Source organism: Hippocampus bargibanti, linkage group LG19 (assembly GCF_051943395.1).
Source record: "Hippocampus bargibanti isolate YZ-2025 linkage group LG19, ASM5194339v1, whole genome shotgun sequence".
Taxonomy (NCBI): Eukaryota; Metazoa; Chordata; class Actinopteri; order Syngnathiformes; family Syngnathidae; genus Hippocampus; species Hippocampus bargibanti.
This window is the reverse complement of record NC_142752.1, coordinates 2,677,152-2,697,390: the sequence shown is the minus strand read 5'-3', so window position 1 is coordinate 2,697,390 and position 20,239 is coordinate 2,677,152. Positions and strand designations below refer to the sequence as shown.

At 37.4% G+C, this 20,239-nt stretch overlaps 1 protein-coding gene across 9 annotated transcripts; it reads left to right on the top strand.

Annotated features, from left to right (window-relative positions):
* The first annotated feature begins 359 nt into the window (after window positions 1–359).
* On the top strand, window positions 360–19,634 carry dtnba (dystrobrevin, beta a). Of its 9 annotated transcripts, none has more exons than XM_089022773.1 (21): window positions 360–612; window positions 5,102–5,206; window positions 5,276–5,356; window positions 6,281–6,494; window positions 6,575–6,660; window positions 8,146–8,300; window positions 8,433–8,532; window positions 8,614–8,780; window positions 8,872–8,978; window positions 9,995–10,066; window positions 11,132–11,212; window positions 11,739–11,817; window positions 12,681–12,760; window positions 12,837–12,950; window positions 13,161–13,257; window positions 14,586–14,606; window positions 15,401–15,548; window positions 15,621–15,710; window positions 15,808–15,855; window positions 16,325–16,355; window positions 17,665–19,634. In XM_089022773.1, the coding sequence occupies exons 2-20, from the start codon at window positions 5,116–5,118 to the stop codon at window positions 16,327–16,329; spliced, it is 1,836 nt and encodes a 611-aa protein (XP_088878899.1). In that variant the 5' UTR covers window positions 360–612; window positions 5,102–5,115; the 3' UTR covers window positions 16,330–16,355; window positions 17,665–19,634. The 9 variants fall into 9 exon arrangements, with proteins under 9 accessions (XP_088878899.1, XP_088878897.1, XP_088878894.1 ...); XM_089022771.1 differs by having other exon boundaries at window positions 361–612; window positions 8,854–8,978; window positions 17,669–19,634; XM_089022768.1 differs by having other exon boundaries at window positions 361–612; window positions 8,854–8,978.
* Window positions 19,635–20,239: the final 605 nt, after the last annotated feature.

Sequence of the window (20,239 nt, the reverse complement as noted above, 5' to 3'; positions counted from 1 at the left end):
AGCATTTCCGGTTTATTGTCGATCGGATTGGATGTACTATACCTTTATTCGTCTCGCAGTGGAGAATTTTACATTCCACATCAGCAAATTTATGAAAGGTAGAGGAAAAGAAAGAAAAAAGTAGTAGTAGAAAAACAAAATACAGGAGCTGCTGGAAAGGCAGCCACTTCCATCTTGAAATCAAAATTGTTATTATCACGATTGCGTAAGTGTCGTACAACTCCAAATTGTGCAGTGTGCAATCGAGGCGAAGCTTAAGCAGGAAATCACGAGAATGGGAGGGAACAAACTGCAAAGAGGAGTGTCTTCTTTCAAAAAAAATGAGAAAAAAAAAGCTCCTTTCCGTGCAGTCAGTCAGCGGTCACCCGCCCGTACAAGGCGGGCTGGAAGTGGGACGCCGTCGACCCGCAGGCTGCACGATCATGGCGAGCAACGACGACAATCTCAAACTGGACGTCCATGAAATGTTTTAAACAATAAACGAGGCCAAGAAGAGACATTGTGAGGGGCGCTGCGATCATCGTGCAAAGAAGGCAAGAAAAGTTGGAGGAGTACAAGTCGAGCCTCGTGTTGGTTTGTTGATATCTGCAGAGCTTCAAGGAATACCCGTCGGTGAGTTAAATTTAAGTTTTTATTTCCACTCCAATGCGTGTAAAAGTCGGTTAAATCAACACTTGGTTGTTTTTGTTGTCACCTTGTGTGTTTGTTTGTGGTGAGCGACTTTAATCAACAATAGTTGCTGACGTCATAAGCACGCAAGTCACTACATTGATTAAAATGAACTTTTTTTTATGTTATGGTAGTTTAAATCATCTTTAGAAGAGTTGTGTGTTTTTAAACAGTTTTGTTTTGTCCACAGCGGCGTCCCACCCTTCCTTGTGTGTCATATTACTCGAGACTCGTGCCCACTTTTGTTCCCCTTTTTTTTAAACATCAGGACCACTGTTTGACTTTGCTCTTGTTAGTAGTGCTCTATTTTACCCCCACCGGCCAAAAAAACGGACCCCAATCCAGAAATAGACTCAAAGTGTGAAAGTTTCAAGTCCACATCTGTGTCATGCAATGATTTTTTTTATTATTATAACGTTGATGGGCGAAGCATCTTTTTGCTTTTCATATATTTATTGCACATCTCAGTGTTGCGCTAGTCATTCTGGAACACATACACTAAGTAAATAAATACATAAATAAATACACAAAATAAATAAACAAAGAAATACTATAAATAAATAAATAAATACACAAAATAAATAAAGACATACACAAAATAAATAAATACACAAAATAAATAAATAAATACACAAAATAAAGAAAGAAATACACAAAATAAATACATACACAAAATACATAAATAAATAAATAAATAAATAAATAAATACACAAAGTAAAGAAAGAAAAACATCCACAAAATAAATAAATACACAAAATAAATAAATACACAAAATAAATAAAGAAAGAAATACACAAAATAAATACATAAATACACAAAATGAATAATTAAATACACAAATGAATAAATACATACATAAATACACAAAATAAATAAATACACAAAATAAATAAATAAATACACAAAATAAATAAATAAATACACAAAATAAAGAAAGAAATACACACACAAAATAAATAAATAAATAAATACACAAAGTAAAGAAAGAAAAACATACACAAAATAAATAAATAAATACACAAAATAAATAAAGAAATACACAAAATAAATACATAAATACACAAAATAAATAAATACATATATACATATATCCATGTATACATTAAATTAAAATTTCATATTACTTAATCTATCTAAATAATAATGATAATAATAATGATGATAATAATAGTGATAATAATAATAATAATGATAATAATAATAATGATAATAATTAATGGTAATGATAATCATCATCCCAATAATAATAATAATAATGATAATAATGATAATAATAATAATAATAATAATAATACATTTAATTTCTATGCGCCTTTCAAAACTCTCCAGGACACTTTACAGTCACGGAATAAGAACTTTTTATTTTTCATTTTTTTATTTGATCTATTTACTGTATGAGGGTTAAAGCGCCGTGGAGCAAAGATATACTGTAACCGTCGTGTGTATTTCTGGCACGTCTGTCCAGAGTTATTCTGATGGCGAGCGCATCATGCATCGTGCACGCACGCCCAGCGAAGAACCTGTCAGGGTACACATGAGAATACGGAGCAGCTGCAAATGGCTATGTGCTCATGTGGTTTGCTAGTGTACGTCTCTGTATTTGTGCGTGTGGCGTCCCAAAGGGTAGTAAACACCCTCTTTAGTCCGCCTTCGCCTGCTTGACGCCTCTTTCTTCTTGTCCGAGTCTTCCAACGGTTCTTCTGTGAGTTTGCTTCGCCTTCAACCGTTGTGGGGAATTCTTTTTGGGCCGCCAGTTCAGTAGTTTGCGTGTCTGTTTTAAGCCGGGCGCCACTGCCAACAGGTGTGTGTGTGGGTTTATTTGGGTGTGCAAATGACACATTGGAGTTTGCATTGAGTTGAATTTGTTGAAGTCTCCATTTTAATTGCATTTATTTATTTATTTATTTTTTGATTTGTTTATTTGTTTGTTGGTTGTTTATTTATTTAGTTTTTAGTCATTCATGTATGTACTTATTTTTTATTTATTCATTCACCTGTTTGGTTTATTTATTTATTTATTTATTTATTTGTGTATTTATTTGTGTATTTATTTATTTAGTTGCAAATGCCACTTTGGAGGTTGCATTGAGGTGAATTTGTTAAAGTCTCCATTTTAATTGCATTTATTTATTTATTGTTTTTTTTTATTTGTTTGTTGGTTGTTTATTTATTTTGTTTTTTTAGTTATTCATTTATGTATTTATCTTGTATTTATTCATTCACCTGTTTGGTTTATTTATTTATGTATTTAGTTGTTTGTTTATGTATTTGTTTTTTTTTTTAGTCATTCGTTTATTTGTTTATTCATTTATTTAGTTGTTGGTTCATTTATTTGTTTTTTTAGCTATACATTTATGTATGTATGCATGTATTTATTTATTTATTTATTTATTTATTTATTTCGTTGTTTATTTAGTTGTTTATTTAGTTGCTTATTAGTTTTTTTAGCTATTTATTTATTTGTTTATTTATTTATGTATTTATTTGCACGTGTGGTTGTCTGCGACCTGCAGTTAATATATATATATATATATATATATATATATATATATATATATATATATATATATATATATATATATATATATATATATATATACAGTAAAGTCTCGTTATATCGATATCGGATATATCGATAGTCCTGGTTATATCGATACTATTTCTATGCACGCACGGAGAAAATTACATGCAAACAGGGTCGGATATATCGATAGTCCCGGTTATATCGATATTTTTTCGGACTCCCTTGAATATCGATATAACGAGACTTTACTGTATATATATACTTTTTTTAATGTAGTTGTATTTACTGTGTGCCCGTTGCAGCTATTTCAGATGACAGTCATGGCGCGCTTACTTACTGTACTGAATTTAGTGGGTGGGTAACTGTGGCTTGAATTAGGATTGACCAAACATTGGTTGGCCAAAGTGTATTTGTTTCCAACACAGCTTGGTAAATGTAAACCATCATAAAACACCATAGTGGGAAAAAAAAGAGCAACACACACGTCGTCATCCGTGCATTTGTTTACGCTTTAAAAGGATTTTCCATCTGAAAACGGGCTAAAATATCGCAGTCCATTTTAATGTCCCACGAGCCCGCCGACATTTTGTTTCGTGTCATTTCAGAGAAACCGCTGGTAGCAACGACACTATTCCTGTCGTGACCTAGTTGGGTGTCATCAAGGCAAGGACGGTTTTAAACTTCTAAATAAAAAAAAAAAAGAAATGGGAGGACCTTGAATACCAAGCTCCTACACGTCAAGTAGTCCCACCGTAGTTGCGCCGCTGAACAAATTACACTGGACTAACCGGGATTAAAAACTAAAGTTTGTGCGTGTGCGTTGAGCGAAAGCCAGAATCTGTCTTTTGTCTGACAGAAGCAGCACGAGGCCTCCTGGGAAGTGTTCAAATCCTCTCTGGAATGTGCCCGTGGGGTGGTGGTGGTGGTGTGTGAATGGGGGCGGGGCTTAGCCTGTCACCATCTTTCCACAAGGAAGGAATGCTAATATTGGTGTCCATTTCACATTTCTTGCTTCCTTTTCCAAACAGATTTTCTAAAAAAAAAAAAAAAAAGACATCAAAACATTTTTTTTTATTAACTTCATCTTGCTTATCATTTGAATTACTTCCCGGAGTTTGTCTACTAGTTTTAGCTCCACGTCTCTTTACTCACATACAGAAAATAGCTCACATAATATAGAAAAATAGATTAAATAATATCACATCTCAATTTATTTATTTATTTATTTAATGTGTTTATTTATTTATTTATGTTACGTGTTTATTTGTCTATTTTTTGCTTATTTATTTATTTGTTTATTTATTTGTGTGTCTTTATTTTCCTATTTATTTATTATTTATTTATTTGTGTGTCTATTTATTTATGTATTCATATTTCATGTATTTATTAATTTATTTATTTATTCATTCATTTATGTATTTATTCGTTAGAAGTAGATTAAATAATATCACATATCAATGTTATTTGTATTTATTTATTTGTCCATCTATTTATTTTCCTATTTATTTATGTATTCATATTTCATTTATGTATTTATTTATGTATTTATTATTTATTTATTCGGTTATAAGTAGATTAAATAATATCACATGTCAATGTTATTTATTTGTCTATTTATTTGCGTATTTATTTATTTGTCTATTTATTTGCCTATGTATTTTAATTTCTTTATGTATGTATTTTTATTCATTTATGTATTTATTGTTCTTTTTTTATTTGTTTATAAATAGATTAAATAATATCACATGTCAGTGTTATTTATTTATTTAATATTTATATATGTTTCTTTGTTTATTTTTGTCTCAGCTGTGTATAAATGGCGAGTGATTTTTTTTTTTTTAAGAAACCTGATCACACAAGTGTCAAAGTAAGCAAACTACTAAGCGCATTCCCTGATTGTGTTGTAGGTGTTTGATGCAAGATGGTGATGGAGGAGCGGGGCCGATTCGATAGAAGGAGGGCGGATCCACTTGCCGTGGGAGCATCCAGAAGGCAGATCCTGGCGGAACTCGGTGAGTGGCGCGTTTGTTTGGCCTTTTGATTGAAGCTTTCGTCAAATGAATGTCACTTCTGCGTTACAGCGGATCAGAACCTGGATGCCATCTGTCTCTCCACATATCGAACAGCTTGCAAGCTGAGATTCATACAGAAGAGATGTAACTGTAAGTCTTTATATATATTATTCGAATATATAAATATATATACAGTGATACATTGGCTTACGAACTTAATTGGTTCCCAGACAGAGTGTGTAAGGCGAAAAGTGTTTATCCCAAAAATTAATTTTCCATAGGAAACCATTAAAATGAGAATAATCCGTTCCCAGGTCCCCATAAAACATTATTTTCTACAAAATAAGCCTTAAAACTACACAAAATATACCTTATTGTACATATAATAAATGTGCTATTGTATTGTAATGAAAGAAATGTACTGTATAATAAAGTTGTTTTATTTACGTTGGTGATGGTCGGAGATGGCTTAATGGCATGCATAGCTTTTTGCAAGTGTGTCAAGGACAAAATAATAGAGGACAAAAACAAGTTGGCTGCCATTTTATTGTTAGAAGACCGGGCTCGTTCGCGAACGACACATCACTCATTGTGGCGCTGCGTGTGTATCCCGAAAATGGTTCGTATTCCAAGGTTAATTTTTCATTAATTTAACGTTCGTAAACCGAAAAGGTCGTAAGCCAAGGGGTTCGTAAACCGAGGTATCACTGTGCATACAGGTAACATCCGACTTACGACCGAGTTCCATTCCGACAAAACGGTCTTAAGTCAGAATGGTCGTAAGTTGAAACCCATTCACAATGTGAATGGGTTCCCACTCTGGTGCCATCACACGGTCGATTGCTGTGCGAGAGTAAGATGCAGACTGGCTGGCCAAAATTGTCGTACGCGTTGCTACTAGCGAGCGGATTGGATTGGATTTGCCTTTATTAGTCTCGGTGCGGTGCCAGGCGTAGAATTAAAAAATTTACATATAGGGTCTGGAGGTCGTGGTCATAAGTCGAGTCGAATATTGGTCGTAAGTTGGATGTTACCTGTATTATCATTCAAACTTTCATTTCCCCCCTTTTGCAGTGCATCTGATCGACATCTACAACGTCATCGAAGCGGTGCGCGACGCCGGTTTGAATGCCGTAGAATTGAACGCTGGCATTTCTGTGACCAGGCTGGAGAACTTGGTGTCCTCCTTGTTCAACCAGTTAAGCAAGCGTCTGCCTACCACGCATCCAATCAAGCCACATGAGAGTACCAGACTGTTTGTTGATTTCGTACTGGCTGCCGTTGAAAGGTAAATAACGCCCAAAAAATTGTTAAAAAATAACTTTTCCTAGAAACTTGCAGGTAAATTTGGCATCTAATTTGTTTCAGTGAACCGCAGAGCCGCCTAACAGCGTTCTCGGTCAAGGCGATTCTGGCCGTGCTATGTGGAGGGAAACTAGTGGACAAACTTCGCTGTAAGTTCCGCAAATTTTCATTTTTGGTGGTCATTTATAAGCCACTTTGGGCCCAGATTTGGTGTGTTAACTCATTCATTGCCAGACAATGTGCAAGAATGTGTCCACTCCAGTGCCAGGGTTTTTGTCATTTTCACCCGAATTGCAAGACCCATAGAATATTGAGTTTTCAGACTACATAAACATTCAATTGAGCGTAAAAAAACCCTTAGTCTCTCTTCTTTCATCAGGTAAAAGTAGTTAATTCCTAAGTTCTATGGGTATGGAGTTATCTGAGCTTGAAATGGGGTGTACAAAATACAATACAACACATGCATCTTGATTTATATAGTGCTTTAACAACGACTAAAGCTGTAACAAAGCGCTAACATGAAAAAAAGGGAAATGCTGCCCCCTCGCGGAAACAGATGAACATTGCCACAGGTCTGACCAGTGCTTTATCGGCACCCAAACAAGAAAAAAAATGAATTCAGGAATGGCACTCCATGTCATATTATCCATTCCTGAATTATTTAGTTAATAATTAAACTTTTTTTAATAACAGTTGAACAGAAGTAATTGTTGCTTTGTTGATTTTCATTATTTTATGGATAAAAAATAGAAAATTGAAATGGTTTCATTCAGGGAATGACTCATATACTGTCTTACTTCCAGGTAGAGTGAACGCTGGCGCGAATGGCTGCCGCTGCTCACCCACACAAAAAAATCCTGTGACTGTAAAGTGTCCTTGAGAGTTTTGATAGGCGCTTAGAAATTAAATTTATTATTATTATTATTATTATTATTATTATTATTATTATTATTATTATCTAGCTGGCAGGCTTTCTAGCTAGCTCTCGGTTAGCTATCTGTTAGCTATCTGGCAGGCTGGCTAGCTATGTGTTGGCTATTTATTAGCTATCTATTAGCTTGGTGGCTCACTTTCTATCTACAGTATTTGGCTTACTTCCAGGTTGAGTGAACGCTGGCGCGTGTGGCTGCCGCTGCTCACCCACAGAAAAACCTATCCTGTGACTGTAAAGTGACTTTGAGAGTTTTGAAAAGCGCTTATAAATTAAATGTATTGTTATTGTTATTATTATTATTATTATTATTATTATTATTATTATTATTATTATTATTATTATTGTTATTATTGTTATTATTGTTATTATTGTTATTATTATTATTATACTAATTTGCTGTTCCTGATTGAGCCTCTAGATAGCAGCACTTAGCACATGCTAACAGCGCTACTGCCCAATGAATTTTACATGCAGGCCAGACGTTATTAATATCATAACAGAGACTGTGGGCCGAATGAAAATTGACCAAGGGCCACATTTGGCCCGCGAGCCGGTGTTTGGAAATGGCAATGCCTTCCTCCCTTTCAAAACTGAACCCATTTAAAATGGATCTAATAAATTTGCTGACCATCATTTATCCTGAAAAGCGTCCCGTTAGCGCCGATGTTCACCCCCCCCTAACCGGCGTTTGGTGCGCAAGATGTCTTTTCTCAGGTCTCAAATTCCCGCGGCGAAATGGTGACGTCCAAATTTGACCAATTTCTCATGGAGGCTCTCAATTTGCCTTGCGCCGTGCAAGAACGACCGTCTTTTGGCTACACCAACAACGTTGCTCACTCTTGCTTCCCCCAACAGGTAAAAGTGTGTTTTTTATTGAGATATTTAGATTCACCGGAGTGATTTTGTATGGATTCTTTATCCTCTTTTATGATTTTTTTTTTGGGTATTATTTCCGAATGAAGAATTTGCATATAATTGTTTTTATAGAAGAAAGTGATGCTCAACACCTTCCTGGACATTGTATCTGAGCCTCCTCCATGTCTTGTCTGGTTACCCCTCATGCATCGTCTCGCCAATGTCGAAAACGGTAAATGGCAAAAATAAAGAAATCCCCGCACGCATCCCCAATGTAATCTTTTTATCCATTTTTTTATTTTTTGTCTCTCAGTCCACCATCCCGTCTCATGTTCCTACTGCCGTAGCGACGGTATGACGGGCTTCCGCTATCGTTGCCTCCGTTGCCGTAGTTACCAGCTGTGCCAAAACTGCTTCTGGCGTGGAAATGCCAACGGTTCCCACAACAGCCAGCATCAGATGAAGGAACACTCGTCCTGGGTGAGTCTCGACGGTCACAAGGAAGTCAACCTTTGTGTACTTTTGACCCGTTTTTGGTTTGTCTTGAATGTAGAAGTCGCCTGCAACCAAGCTGGGCCGAGCTTTGGGGAAAACGCTGGGTTGTGTATCGTCCAGGGAAGCCCCCCACCCTGTTTACCCGGAAGAACCTGAGAAGACACTTAATCTTGCTAATATTGTGTAAGACTCCACACACACACACCTTTAACAAAGTGTCTCTTTTCCCACAGAAGTCGCATTAAAAAAACTGCCTTTCATTCATTCATTCATTCATTCATTCATTCATTCATTGTCTTGGATTAGCCTTTATTAGTCTTGCAGTGGAGAAATTTACATTTCACAGCAGCAAAGTGATGAAAGTTAAGAGGAAAGGAAAGGAAGAAGTAGAAAAACAAAATACAGGAGCTGCTGTAAAGGCAGCCACTCTCGCGGCGCCATTTTGAAGTCAACAACAACAAAAACTAAATAATACATAATCTAACACAACGCAAAAGACCATTTTTGTTGTATGAAGCAGTTCAAAATGGCCCTAGTCAGGCGCCATCTTGGACTTCTTTGTCTTTCATTCATTCATTCATTCATTCATTCATTCATTCATTCATTCATTCATTGAACTTCAATACCGCTTTATCCTCAATAGGGTCATGGGGGGGTGGTGCTGGAGCCTATCCCATCCATCTTCGGGCACTAGGCAGGGGACACCCTGAACCGCTTGCCAGCTAATCGTAGCCCACACATATAGCCAAACAAACAAATTCATGCTCATCATCACACCTCGGGACTATTTAAAGTGTTCAATCAGCCTTCCGTGCATATTTTTTGAATGTGGGTGGAAACCGGATAACCCGGGGAAAAACCCACGCGAGCCCGAGGAGAACATGCAAACTCCGCACATGGAGTTTGGAGCGGGATTTGAACTCACGACCTCTGCGCTGTGAAGTTGGTGTGCTAACCACGCCCCCTTTCTGCCATTTTTTTTTGGGTGGGGCGTGGCGTGGTACCTTGTGATCTTTGCCCAGTCTGTGTTTACACTGACTCGAATCATTCAGCGTTGCATGACTACCCCGAAGTGTGTGACAATGTGAGCCTTGAATGAGGTTAGCTTGAACGTTGCTCTTCACCAGTTGATGAATATTCACTTTTGTAGTTATTTTTTATATAGTTTTTCAACGTGATCATTGTCATTGTACACGCAGCCCTTCTCGACCCGTCGCCAAGCCGAGTCCAGTCATGCTGCTGTCAACATCCGCACCAGAGTCCTCCAAGAGGTAACGTTTGCGTAGCATTTGTGTCGTATATGCATCAGATGCGTGATTCGAATTGTTTTGTCTTACCCGCATGCGAATACAGTGATACCTTGGCTTACGAACTTAATTGATTCCCAGACAGAGTGTTTAAGGCAAAAAGTGTGTATCCCAAAAATTTATTTCCCATAGGAAACCATTACAATGAGAATAAACCGTTCCCAGGTCCACATAAAACATAATTTTTAAATTTTACAAGCCTTAACACTGCACAACATATACCTTATTTTATGTATAATAAATGTGCTGTGGTATTATAATTAAAGAAATAAATTGTACTGTAGAATAAAGTCGTTTTATTGACCTTTGTGATGTTCGTTGATGACTTGATGGAATGGGGTGGCCGGTTTCATCAGCATTAAACACTTGATGAGGAACGTAGCCTTCTTCTTTCACCATCTTGAGGAATGATCCCTTGTAGGCGCTTTCTCTGTGATAATTTTACCTTGTTCCTCATCAATTGTGTTCTGTTTAGCTCTGGTTGATAGCTTTTTTGCATCAAGTGTACTGTATGGCTTGTGCGGGTTATTTGTGGAGCCTGATTGATGGAAATTTTAACCTTGCAGTCTACACTCTGCCTTTGAACTATCAAAGTTGTAACAAGTCCAAATTCCACTGTTTTCTACCCATTTTGTCACTCTCTCTCTCTGTCGTCTGCCTGTCTCTTGAATGTTTAAACCACCTCCCCTCACTGCTGCATTCCTGACCAATCACGTGGCTTTAACCGATGACTGGGGGCGGGGAATAGAGGACCAAAACAAGCCGGCTGCCATTTTCTTTTAAGAGAACGGGCTCGTTCGCGAACGACACATCACTCATTGTGACAGCTCCGTGTGTATCCCGAAAAATAGTTTGTATGCCAAGGTAAAATTTTCATGAATGTAACGTTCGTCAACCAAAAAGTTCGTTAGCCGAGGGGTTTGTAAACCGAGGTATCACTGTAACTTCATATTACGGAGTGTCCCGAAACTTTTGCCCGTGGAGCGTCCACACGCCATGCTTAACTTTGCCGTGTGGGATTTTTGTCAGCAGTTTGGCGGCGGCTCAGCGCATGAATGAGGAGCACGCTTTGATCGCCGCATATGTCAACCGTCTTCAAAGTAGCCCACGGTGAGAGGCTTCAGCTAGCGGCTAGCGAAATCCGACTCGAAAACTCGTCGGAACCGAAGGTTCTGCTAGTTCGTTGTTTGTTTTTTTTAACTTTAACAAATGCGCTAACCGGCTGCTTTTGAACACGTTTGATTTTAATATTAATAATAATAATACATTTTATTTGAAAGCGCCTTTCAAAACTCTCAAGGTCACTTTACAGTCACAGGATCGGTTTTTCTGCGGGTGAGAAGCGGCAGCCGCATACGTCACTCAACCCGGAAATAACTCAAATAGATAGAAAGCTAGCTAACAGATGGCTAATAAATAGCCAGCTAGACAGTTAGCTTACCAGCTAGATATCTATATAGCTAATAAATAGCAAGCTACATAGCTAGCCAGCTAGACAGATAGCAAATACATAGCGAGCTAGACCGTTAGCTAACTAGCTAGAGCGCCACATAGCTAATAAATAGCATGATGTGCCTAAAAATGTGTTTTGGAAAGCGATGTTAAATTCGGACTCAATCTGTTCTCGTTTTTAAAGCGGCGTTCACAGACAAGACGAAGAGCACAAACTTATCGCCCGCTACACTTCCCGACTGGCAGAGACTGAAAGCTCAGGGGTGAGGTCATCCTTCCATTTACTATTTTCATTATTTTTAACTCATTCACGAATTTATTCGGCATTTGAAAATGTCACATAGAACGCCATTCCCGAATTTTTTCGGGTTTTGTGTTTTCATGCGTGGGTGCTGATAAAGCACTGGTCATGGCCTCTGGCAATGTTTTTTTTCCCTTCCACAAGGGGCAGCATTTTCCATGTTAGTGCATTGTTCCAGCTTCAGCTGTTGTTAAAGCGCTATATATACCAATATTATATTGTATTTTGTACATCCGCCCCCATTTTAAGCTCAGATAACTCCAGACCCATATACACATAACATCCGACTTACGACCGAGTTCCATTCTGACCAAACGGTCGTAAGTCAAAATGGTCGTAAGTCGAAATCATTTCAAAATGTTGAATAGAGACTTGGAGGCTAAACGACTCGCACCCCCCCCCCTCTGGTGCCATCACGCGGTCGATTGCTGTGCGAGAGTGACATGCTGGCTGGCTGGCTAAAATTGTCATACACGTTGCCGGCCTGCTAGCGCGTTGCGGTGCCTGGCGTAGAATTAAAATACAAAAAATAGGATCTGGAGTTCGTGGTCATAAGTCCGGGTGGTCGTAAGTCGAGCTGGTCATAAGTCGGATGTTACTTGTACTTTAAAAAATAACTTTTTTTTCTAATGAAAGAAGATAGTCTCAGGTTTCTTGCACTGTATTGAATGCTTACGTAGTCCTAAAACTGAATATTCTGCGGTTCCTGGAATTCAAGTGACAATGACAAAAACCCTGGCACTGGTGTGGACACATTTTTGCACATCGTCTGGCAGTGAATGAGTTAATCACACACAGAGTGATTGATTGGTTTTGTGCGTTTAGGTGATACCCACTCGTAGCATCAACTTCGATGTCAACAAACAGAAGCGAGAGCTCATCGCTCAGCTGGAATCCAAAAACAGGTACAAAAAAAAATCACCCCGGGTCATGTTGAGTTACCCTTTGACCTTGACCCATTGTTGTTTTGTCATCACGCAGAGAGATTTTGGCCGAAATCAAGCGACTCCGATCAGAACACGACGCCGTATGCCAATCCGGTTCTGAAAAGGGCGGTACCAACCCGACTCTCCTGGCTGAGCTTCGGCTACTGAGGTGCGACGCTGAAACGTGTCCGTGGGGGGGCCTTCGTAGCAGATGGAGATGACAGATTGATGTTTGGAAACACACACAAAAAAAAACACGGAAAATTCAACTAATGTAACAACAACAAACCAAGCAGGGGGTGGAAGAAGGGGTTCTATGTTGTTTGGGGTGTTACGAGACACTGATTTTACTTTGTCACGACTCCATTCTGCGTTTTAGACAGAGGAAAGACGAGCTAGAGCAGAGGATGTCGTCTCTGCAGGAAAGCAGGAGAGAACTGATGGTCCAGTTGGAGGGACTGATGAAGCTGCTCAAGGTGACACGCCTTCATTGGAAAGCGGGAAGCTTGTCATTTCACACATATACACACACACACACACAAACACACATTTCTGTTCCAATGGTTTTGTGAGGACCGGATAACTCCAGATAAAGGAGTGAGGACCACCGTTGCTGATGAGTTTAGAGAAAAAACAAGTGTTACATTTAAACACTAAATGTCACCATGCCATTTCCCACTTCATCTTCTTTAAAAACAAAGCAATAAAAAGTGGACTTGAAACTGAAATAACAGCAGGAGTGAGGTTTCTGAATGGCTACATTCAAAGTCCTCACCCCTGTTGTGAATTTGGTTAAAATATTTTACTTTTTGTGGTATGAACTTGTTCTTCTCATTAATAACGCACACACACACATACACACACACAGTGAGTAAAAAGTGTGTGTATCCAAGTGAAATGAAATTACACACACCCAAAAATCATTCTGGGTGAATTTGTGAGGACCTCTCTGAAACTTTAACAGATGCATATACAAGCCCTCTAGAAGCCTTTCGAATGAAAAACTTGTGAGGACCGGCCAAAATGTCCCCAATTGTCAAAATGTCCTCACTACGTATGGTATAAAATGTTAGTGGTCCTCACAAGACCGGTCATACAAACACACATATTCTCTCTACTCCACAGGTGTCAAAGTCAAGGCCTGTGGGCCAAATCTGGTCTGCCACATGATTTTATTCGGCCTACAAAAGTAGCTTCCATGATGCTTTCTAAAGTCCGAATCAAAATTTCATAACAGTCTTTATTTTTTTTTTACTTCAGATTTGAAAAGTAGTTATTTATTAATTTGGAAATTGAAAATATGCTATATAAATCAATATGTATGTATTGTGTTGTATTGTATTTTGGACATCCAACCCCATTTCAAGCTCATATAACTCCAGATCCATATAATTTACGAATTCACTCGTTTCTTCTGATGAAAGAAGAGAGTTTTTTTCATGTTTATGTCGTCCTGGAATTCGAGTGACGATGACAAAAACCCTGGCATTGGAGTGGACACATTTTTGTATGTGTGGCAGTGAATGAGTTATTTTGTTACGTACTCTATACTGTATGTAATAGTATGTGGAGGGGATGAAGCATTGAAAAAAGTTCCCCAAATTTAAAATGGCCGCCGACCAAAAAAAAAAGACTTTGACAGCCTTGCTTTACTCGCTGCTATTAATTTTCGCTAAAATTCACCTTGCTTCGTTTTCTTGTTCCACCTTGAAGGTCTCACTTGTTCTATCGCTCCTCATATCTAACATCTTTCTTTTCACCTTTTCTGCATTCGTTTCCACCTGCTCGTGCTCTGATCTGGCAGGATGAGGAACAGCGACAGGCAGTAAGTGTCAACCCCCCCTTATAATACAAATACTCCATGATCACAATCGTTACATATTTCCCCCAAATAATAATAAAAAATACATTTCATTTATAAGCGCCTTTCAAAACTCTCAAGGTCACTTTACAGTCACAGGATAAGTTTTTCTGCGGGTGAGCAGTGGCTGCCACACGCGCCAGCGTTCACTCAACCCGAAAGTAACTCAAATACATAGAAAACTTGCTATCTAAGCTAATAGATAGCCAATAGAAAGCTAGCTAGATATCTAGCCAGCCAACTAGAAAGATATACAGCTAGCCAGCTACATAGCTAGTTAGCAAAATAGATATATAGCTAATAGATAGCCAGCTAGATAGCAAATAGATAGCAAATAGACATTGGGAAATGGTTAACGTTTTTTTTTCCATCAAGAATAAATAATAATAATAATGATAATTCATAATAATCATTTTATTCAATAATTCATAACAATCATTTTTAAGCGCCTTTCCAAACGCTCAAGGTCACTTTTCAGTCACAGGATAAGTTTTTTCTGTGGGTGAGGGCAACGCACAAGTAACTCAAATAGATAGAAAGCTAGCTTGCTAACAGATAGCTAATGGATAGCCGATAGATAGATAGATAGATAGATAGATAGATAGATAGATAGATAGACAGGTTGGTAGCTGGCTATCTAGCTAGATAGCCAGCGAGCTAGGTAGCTAGCTAGATAGCCAGCTTTTATGGCAGTTGTATTGAAATAGAGCATACTCACTCACTCAATAGTGATAAGTCATTGCAAATCTTTCTTTTAGGCTCAAGCCGCGGGATCCCCTCACGCTTATCCGTCACGACCGAGCCCTTCTCCTTCCCGCTCGCTCGGTACGGCTTCGCCTCAGATGTATTCTCCCCAAGACTCCCTCGCCGGCGTGGGCGGAGATGTCCGAGAGGCTTTCGCCCAAGGTAACGTCGTCAAAAAATGATTCCGCGGTCACTTTACCGCTTTGAATTTTCCATGTCGTTCAATGTTTTCAGGCAGCAGGAGAAACTTGAGGAATGATCTTCTGGTAGCAGCCGACTCCATTACCAACACTGTGTCCTCATTGGTTAAAGAGCTTCATTCTGGTACGCATAGGCTGATTATTGCTCGGTTTTCAAAATAAAATAAATTAAAACATGGATAAGCTATTTACATCCCTCTCCCCCTTTTTTTTCTCCGCAGATGAAGGCCGAGAGGAAGAGGAGCGATTGATCAACGGGAAGGACAGAGGTAATATCGTTCGGTTGTGTTTTCCAGCATCAAATAACACCAACCGTCTTTTATTGTGAAGGAAATGTTCCCCAACCAAAAAAATCTGTTACAGACAGACCATAAATATATTTTCCTCATTAACCGTCCTCTGTAATGTACGGACTACTTCCTGGAGTCCCTCAGGGTTAAGCCTGAACGCTCATTAGGACGCTAACACTTTAACCCGATGACCTTTACACATAACAAGCGTTCCAGCTCGACATTATTCCACCTGGTTTTGATTTTCAGATTTTTATGAAATAATACTTTTCATGGGCACATTAGGGAATCCCGCTGTGATCATGCATCTGCATCTCTTGAGGCCCATGTGGTTCTTATGAAGTTTTTTGTGGTAGCAACATATTTTCACATGAGCGCTTTTGTTGTCTGTGGATTTTTTTTTTCCTCCTGGTTTTCTCATAAAGCATTTTTTTTTTCTATTCGACAGGTTAAATTTCACTACGGGGCAAATAAAAATGGTACGTATGATCCCTTTTTTTTTTTTCAAAATAATATTCATGCGAATACACCGGAAGGAAAGATGTCATTTACGAGTGGCAAGAGACAAAAATGCTACTTTTCCATCGTGTGAGTGTATCCACACCTTTTTTTCTCCAATGAACGATGCACTTGATTATATCTGATAAATGCTCACGTAAAAAAACAAAAAAACTAATAATGTAATTGATGCAGTGCATGCATACAGTGCTTAAAGCTGTTCAAACAGACCCCCTTTAATCCCCTAGTAGCTCGAAATACATCCCACCGGGTCTTTGTCGTGACAACGAGGCACTCTAAAGTGTCCGCATCAGTGCAAAACGCCGGTTTTGGCAGTCCCAAATAAATAAATAAATAAATACATAAATAAGTAGATAAATAGAAAAATATACAAATACATAAATATAAATAAATAAATACATGTATGCATAAATGAATAAATACATAAATGAATACAAACAAATACACATATAAATAAATAAATACATACATAAATAAAGAAATAAATATATAAACACATGAATAAAGATCAATAAATAAATACATCCATTAATAAATATATGTATATGCCATATAAACAAATATATAAACACATACATAAACACATGAATAAACATCAATAAATAAATACATCCGTAAATAAATATATGGATATGCTAAATAAACAGATAAATACATAAATAAATAAAAACATAAATACACATATGAACAAATACATACATAAATAAACAAATATATAAACACATACATAAACACATGAATAAATGTATCAATAAATAAATACATCCATAAATATATATATATATATATATATATATATATATATATATGAATGTATGAATGTATAAATAAATACATAAATAAAAGATGCATAAATACACACACAAATAAATACACAGATAAATAAATGAATAAATACACAGATAAACAAAAAAATAAATAAATAAATAAATACATACATAAAAAATGCATAAATACACACACAAATAAATACACAGATAAATAAATAAATAAATACACAGATAAACAAAAAATAAATAAATAAATACATACATAAAAAATGCATAAATACACACAAATAAATACACAGATAAATAGATAAATAAAAATAAATAAATAAATAAATAAATCAATAAATCGATCAATAAGTACATAAATAAATACATAAATAAATACATAAATAAACACAGTCACTCGACTGACAACGAGGCACTCTAAAGTGGAGAAAGCGGGGGATTAACACCCAAGCCGATCTTTGAAATCAAATAACCACAATTCCACTCTTCTCAGCCAGTGTGGTTTCCTCATCCCATCTCCAAAAGAAGAACGCAAAAGCGGAGACAAGAAACTTCCTCATTAGTTAGAATCGGAATGTTAAAAGCCAAGGAAGCAATCATCATGCTGGATACCAAACTTGAGTCGAATTTACTGATGTCGACCTCTGAATCAATGTTTGTCTTGTCACTGTGACATATGTGAGCATAGCTAAGGAAGCCAAAGCCTTGTTTTTATTCAAATGTGTGTGTTTTATTTTAAATGAGGGTTAAAAGTAAGTAAGAGAGAGGACGCAGATGTGAAGCTTTAATTCTTGTAGCGCAGGGGTGTCAGTCATTTTTTGCCGCGGGCCACATTGTAGTTATGGTTTCCTCTCGAGGGCCGTTATGAATTTGGGGAACCCTTTAGAATGTTTAAATTCCTTCAAATATTCCATATAGAGCACACAGCAAATTAATGAATAACTCGTTTTCAAATGTGAAGTCAAGAATAATGACTTTTATTGTGGTTGACATCCAAAAATATGAAATTTTGGCTCAGATTTTAGCAATCGTCATGAAATTTAACAAGTTTGATTTGCTTTCGCGGGCCGAAAAAAAAAATAATGTGGCGGGCCAGATTTGGCCCGCGGGCCTTGACTTTGACACCTGTGTTGTAGCGGATGTAGCGGATGAAAGAACAAAGAAAGTAGGTCAACTGTTAAAAGGAAAAAAAAAACAAACAAAGTGCGAAGAGATGAAATGATAACCTTTCAGCACTGTGTGCTATGTATTTATTAATTTTTGCTTCGGTTTGATTGATTTTTTTGCCAGCTAGTCGTTTGTTGTGAAAGTCAATATGCATATAAAGAAGTGGTCAGTCAAGCCCTGCTGAGACATAAATCTTGAATCTGCATTTTTATTTGTTTTTTTTTTTTTTGCCATCATGTGAACGATGCCACAGGTGCTCGTATTATAGCATCTCGGCGTGGCTGTTCTGGTGCTGAATTGAACTGAGAGTGTACAATCTGTGTGTGTGTGAGAGTGTGACAAAGGTTAAAGGACAACCGACGTCTCCGGACAAGTTGTGTCCATAATTTGTAAAATGGCTTCAAATGACTTCTACTGAGCGTATTTTACAAAGATGCCACGGCATATAGCTATATTTGACGTTTTAAGACTCGCGCTGAATATTCCGGAAGTCTTGTTTTTGAGTTGGTGACGAGTCCGTACGTGACGTCACTGAAGGAACGCCCCTGACCGAAAAAAGGACACATTGTAGCAGTCTTTCCGTCACGTCAATGCATTTTGCTGTACTTTGTTTGGTCTGAAAATTTCGTGTAGAACCAAAAAGAGGCAGAAGAGGGCGACAAAGCTCCGTGTAAGGAATTAATCAGCCTGTGGAAACGGGCTGATTAATTTCTTACACGGAGCTTTGTCGCCATTTTCTGCCTCTTTTTGGTGCTACATTTCCCCCCCCACCCAGATACCTCAAAATGGCACGGAATAAATTCTTTAATCGATTGCAAACATGTATGTAGGGGGCGGGACTTTCTGAAACTGGCCACTTCCAGGTTCATTTTTTTTGCAGATTTTGGACACTATAAGTCATTTTTATTGGTGTTTTGCATTTGACTAAAAATATCATACTGCCGTTTTGGGTATTTTAGATGCTATAAAACGTTTTTCTGATGTCAGTTAGGAAACAAAAAAGTGACGTTGGTTGTCCTTTAAATAAATATTATTACCGCAAATTGTTTTTATGTAAAACCAAAGTGAGAGGAGACATAAACACAGAAGTGAAGTCAATTCATTGTGTTAGCATGGAGGTTACAATGCTGCCTCAAACTGCTTTAATCCATTAGAAACAAAATGGCTGCATGTGCAAAAGCTGAACCAAAGAAACACGCGTGGCAAGTTCAAATGGCCTCAATGAGGAGCGGCGAGCAACAACAACTTATGTGAGCGATGTGTTCGAATCCGCAATAAATTCTACGCATGATCAAACTGGATCCAGTGTTTCTTCTTAGCGCCTACAACATGGCGGGACCATAAATGGGAAGTTGCCGTATGGACACTAACCAATTTTATTTTTGATGAGATTTTAACAATATATTATTATTATTTCATTATTTGTGTTAGTATTGTTAATTTCAGTATTAATATTAAATTAGTATTATCAATGTTAGTAGTATTTTGAATTTCATTCATTTTAATTTATTATTTTTATTAGAAGTAGTAGTAGTAATAGTAGTATTGTTGTTAATGTCATTATTAATATGAATTCATTATTATTTATGTTAGTATTACCGAGCTAGCTATTTGCTATCTATTTGCCTTCTATTCGCTATCTAGCTAGCTAGCTGGCTACCTCGCTAGCTATCTATTTGCTATCTTTTCACTATCTAACTAGCTAGCTGCTACCAAGCTAGCTATCTATTTGCTATATTCGCTATCTAACTAGCTAGCTAGCTATCTATTAGGTAGTTAGCTAACTTTCTATCTAATGTATTTGAGTTATTTCAGGTTGAGTGAACGCTGGCGCATGTGGCTGCCGCTGCTCACCCGCAGAAAAACTGATCCTGTGACTGTATAGTGACCTTGAGAGTTTT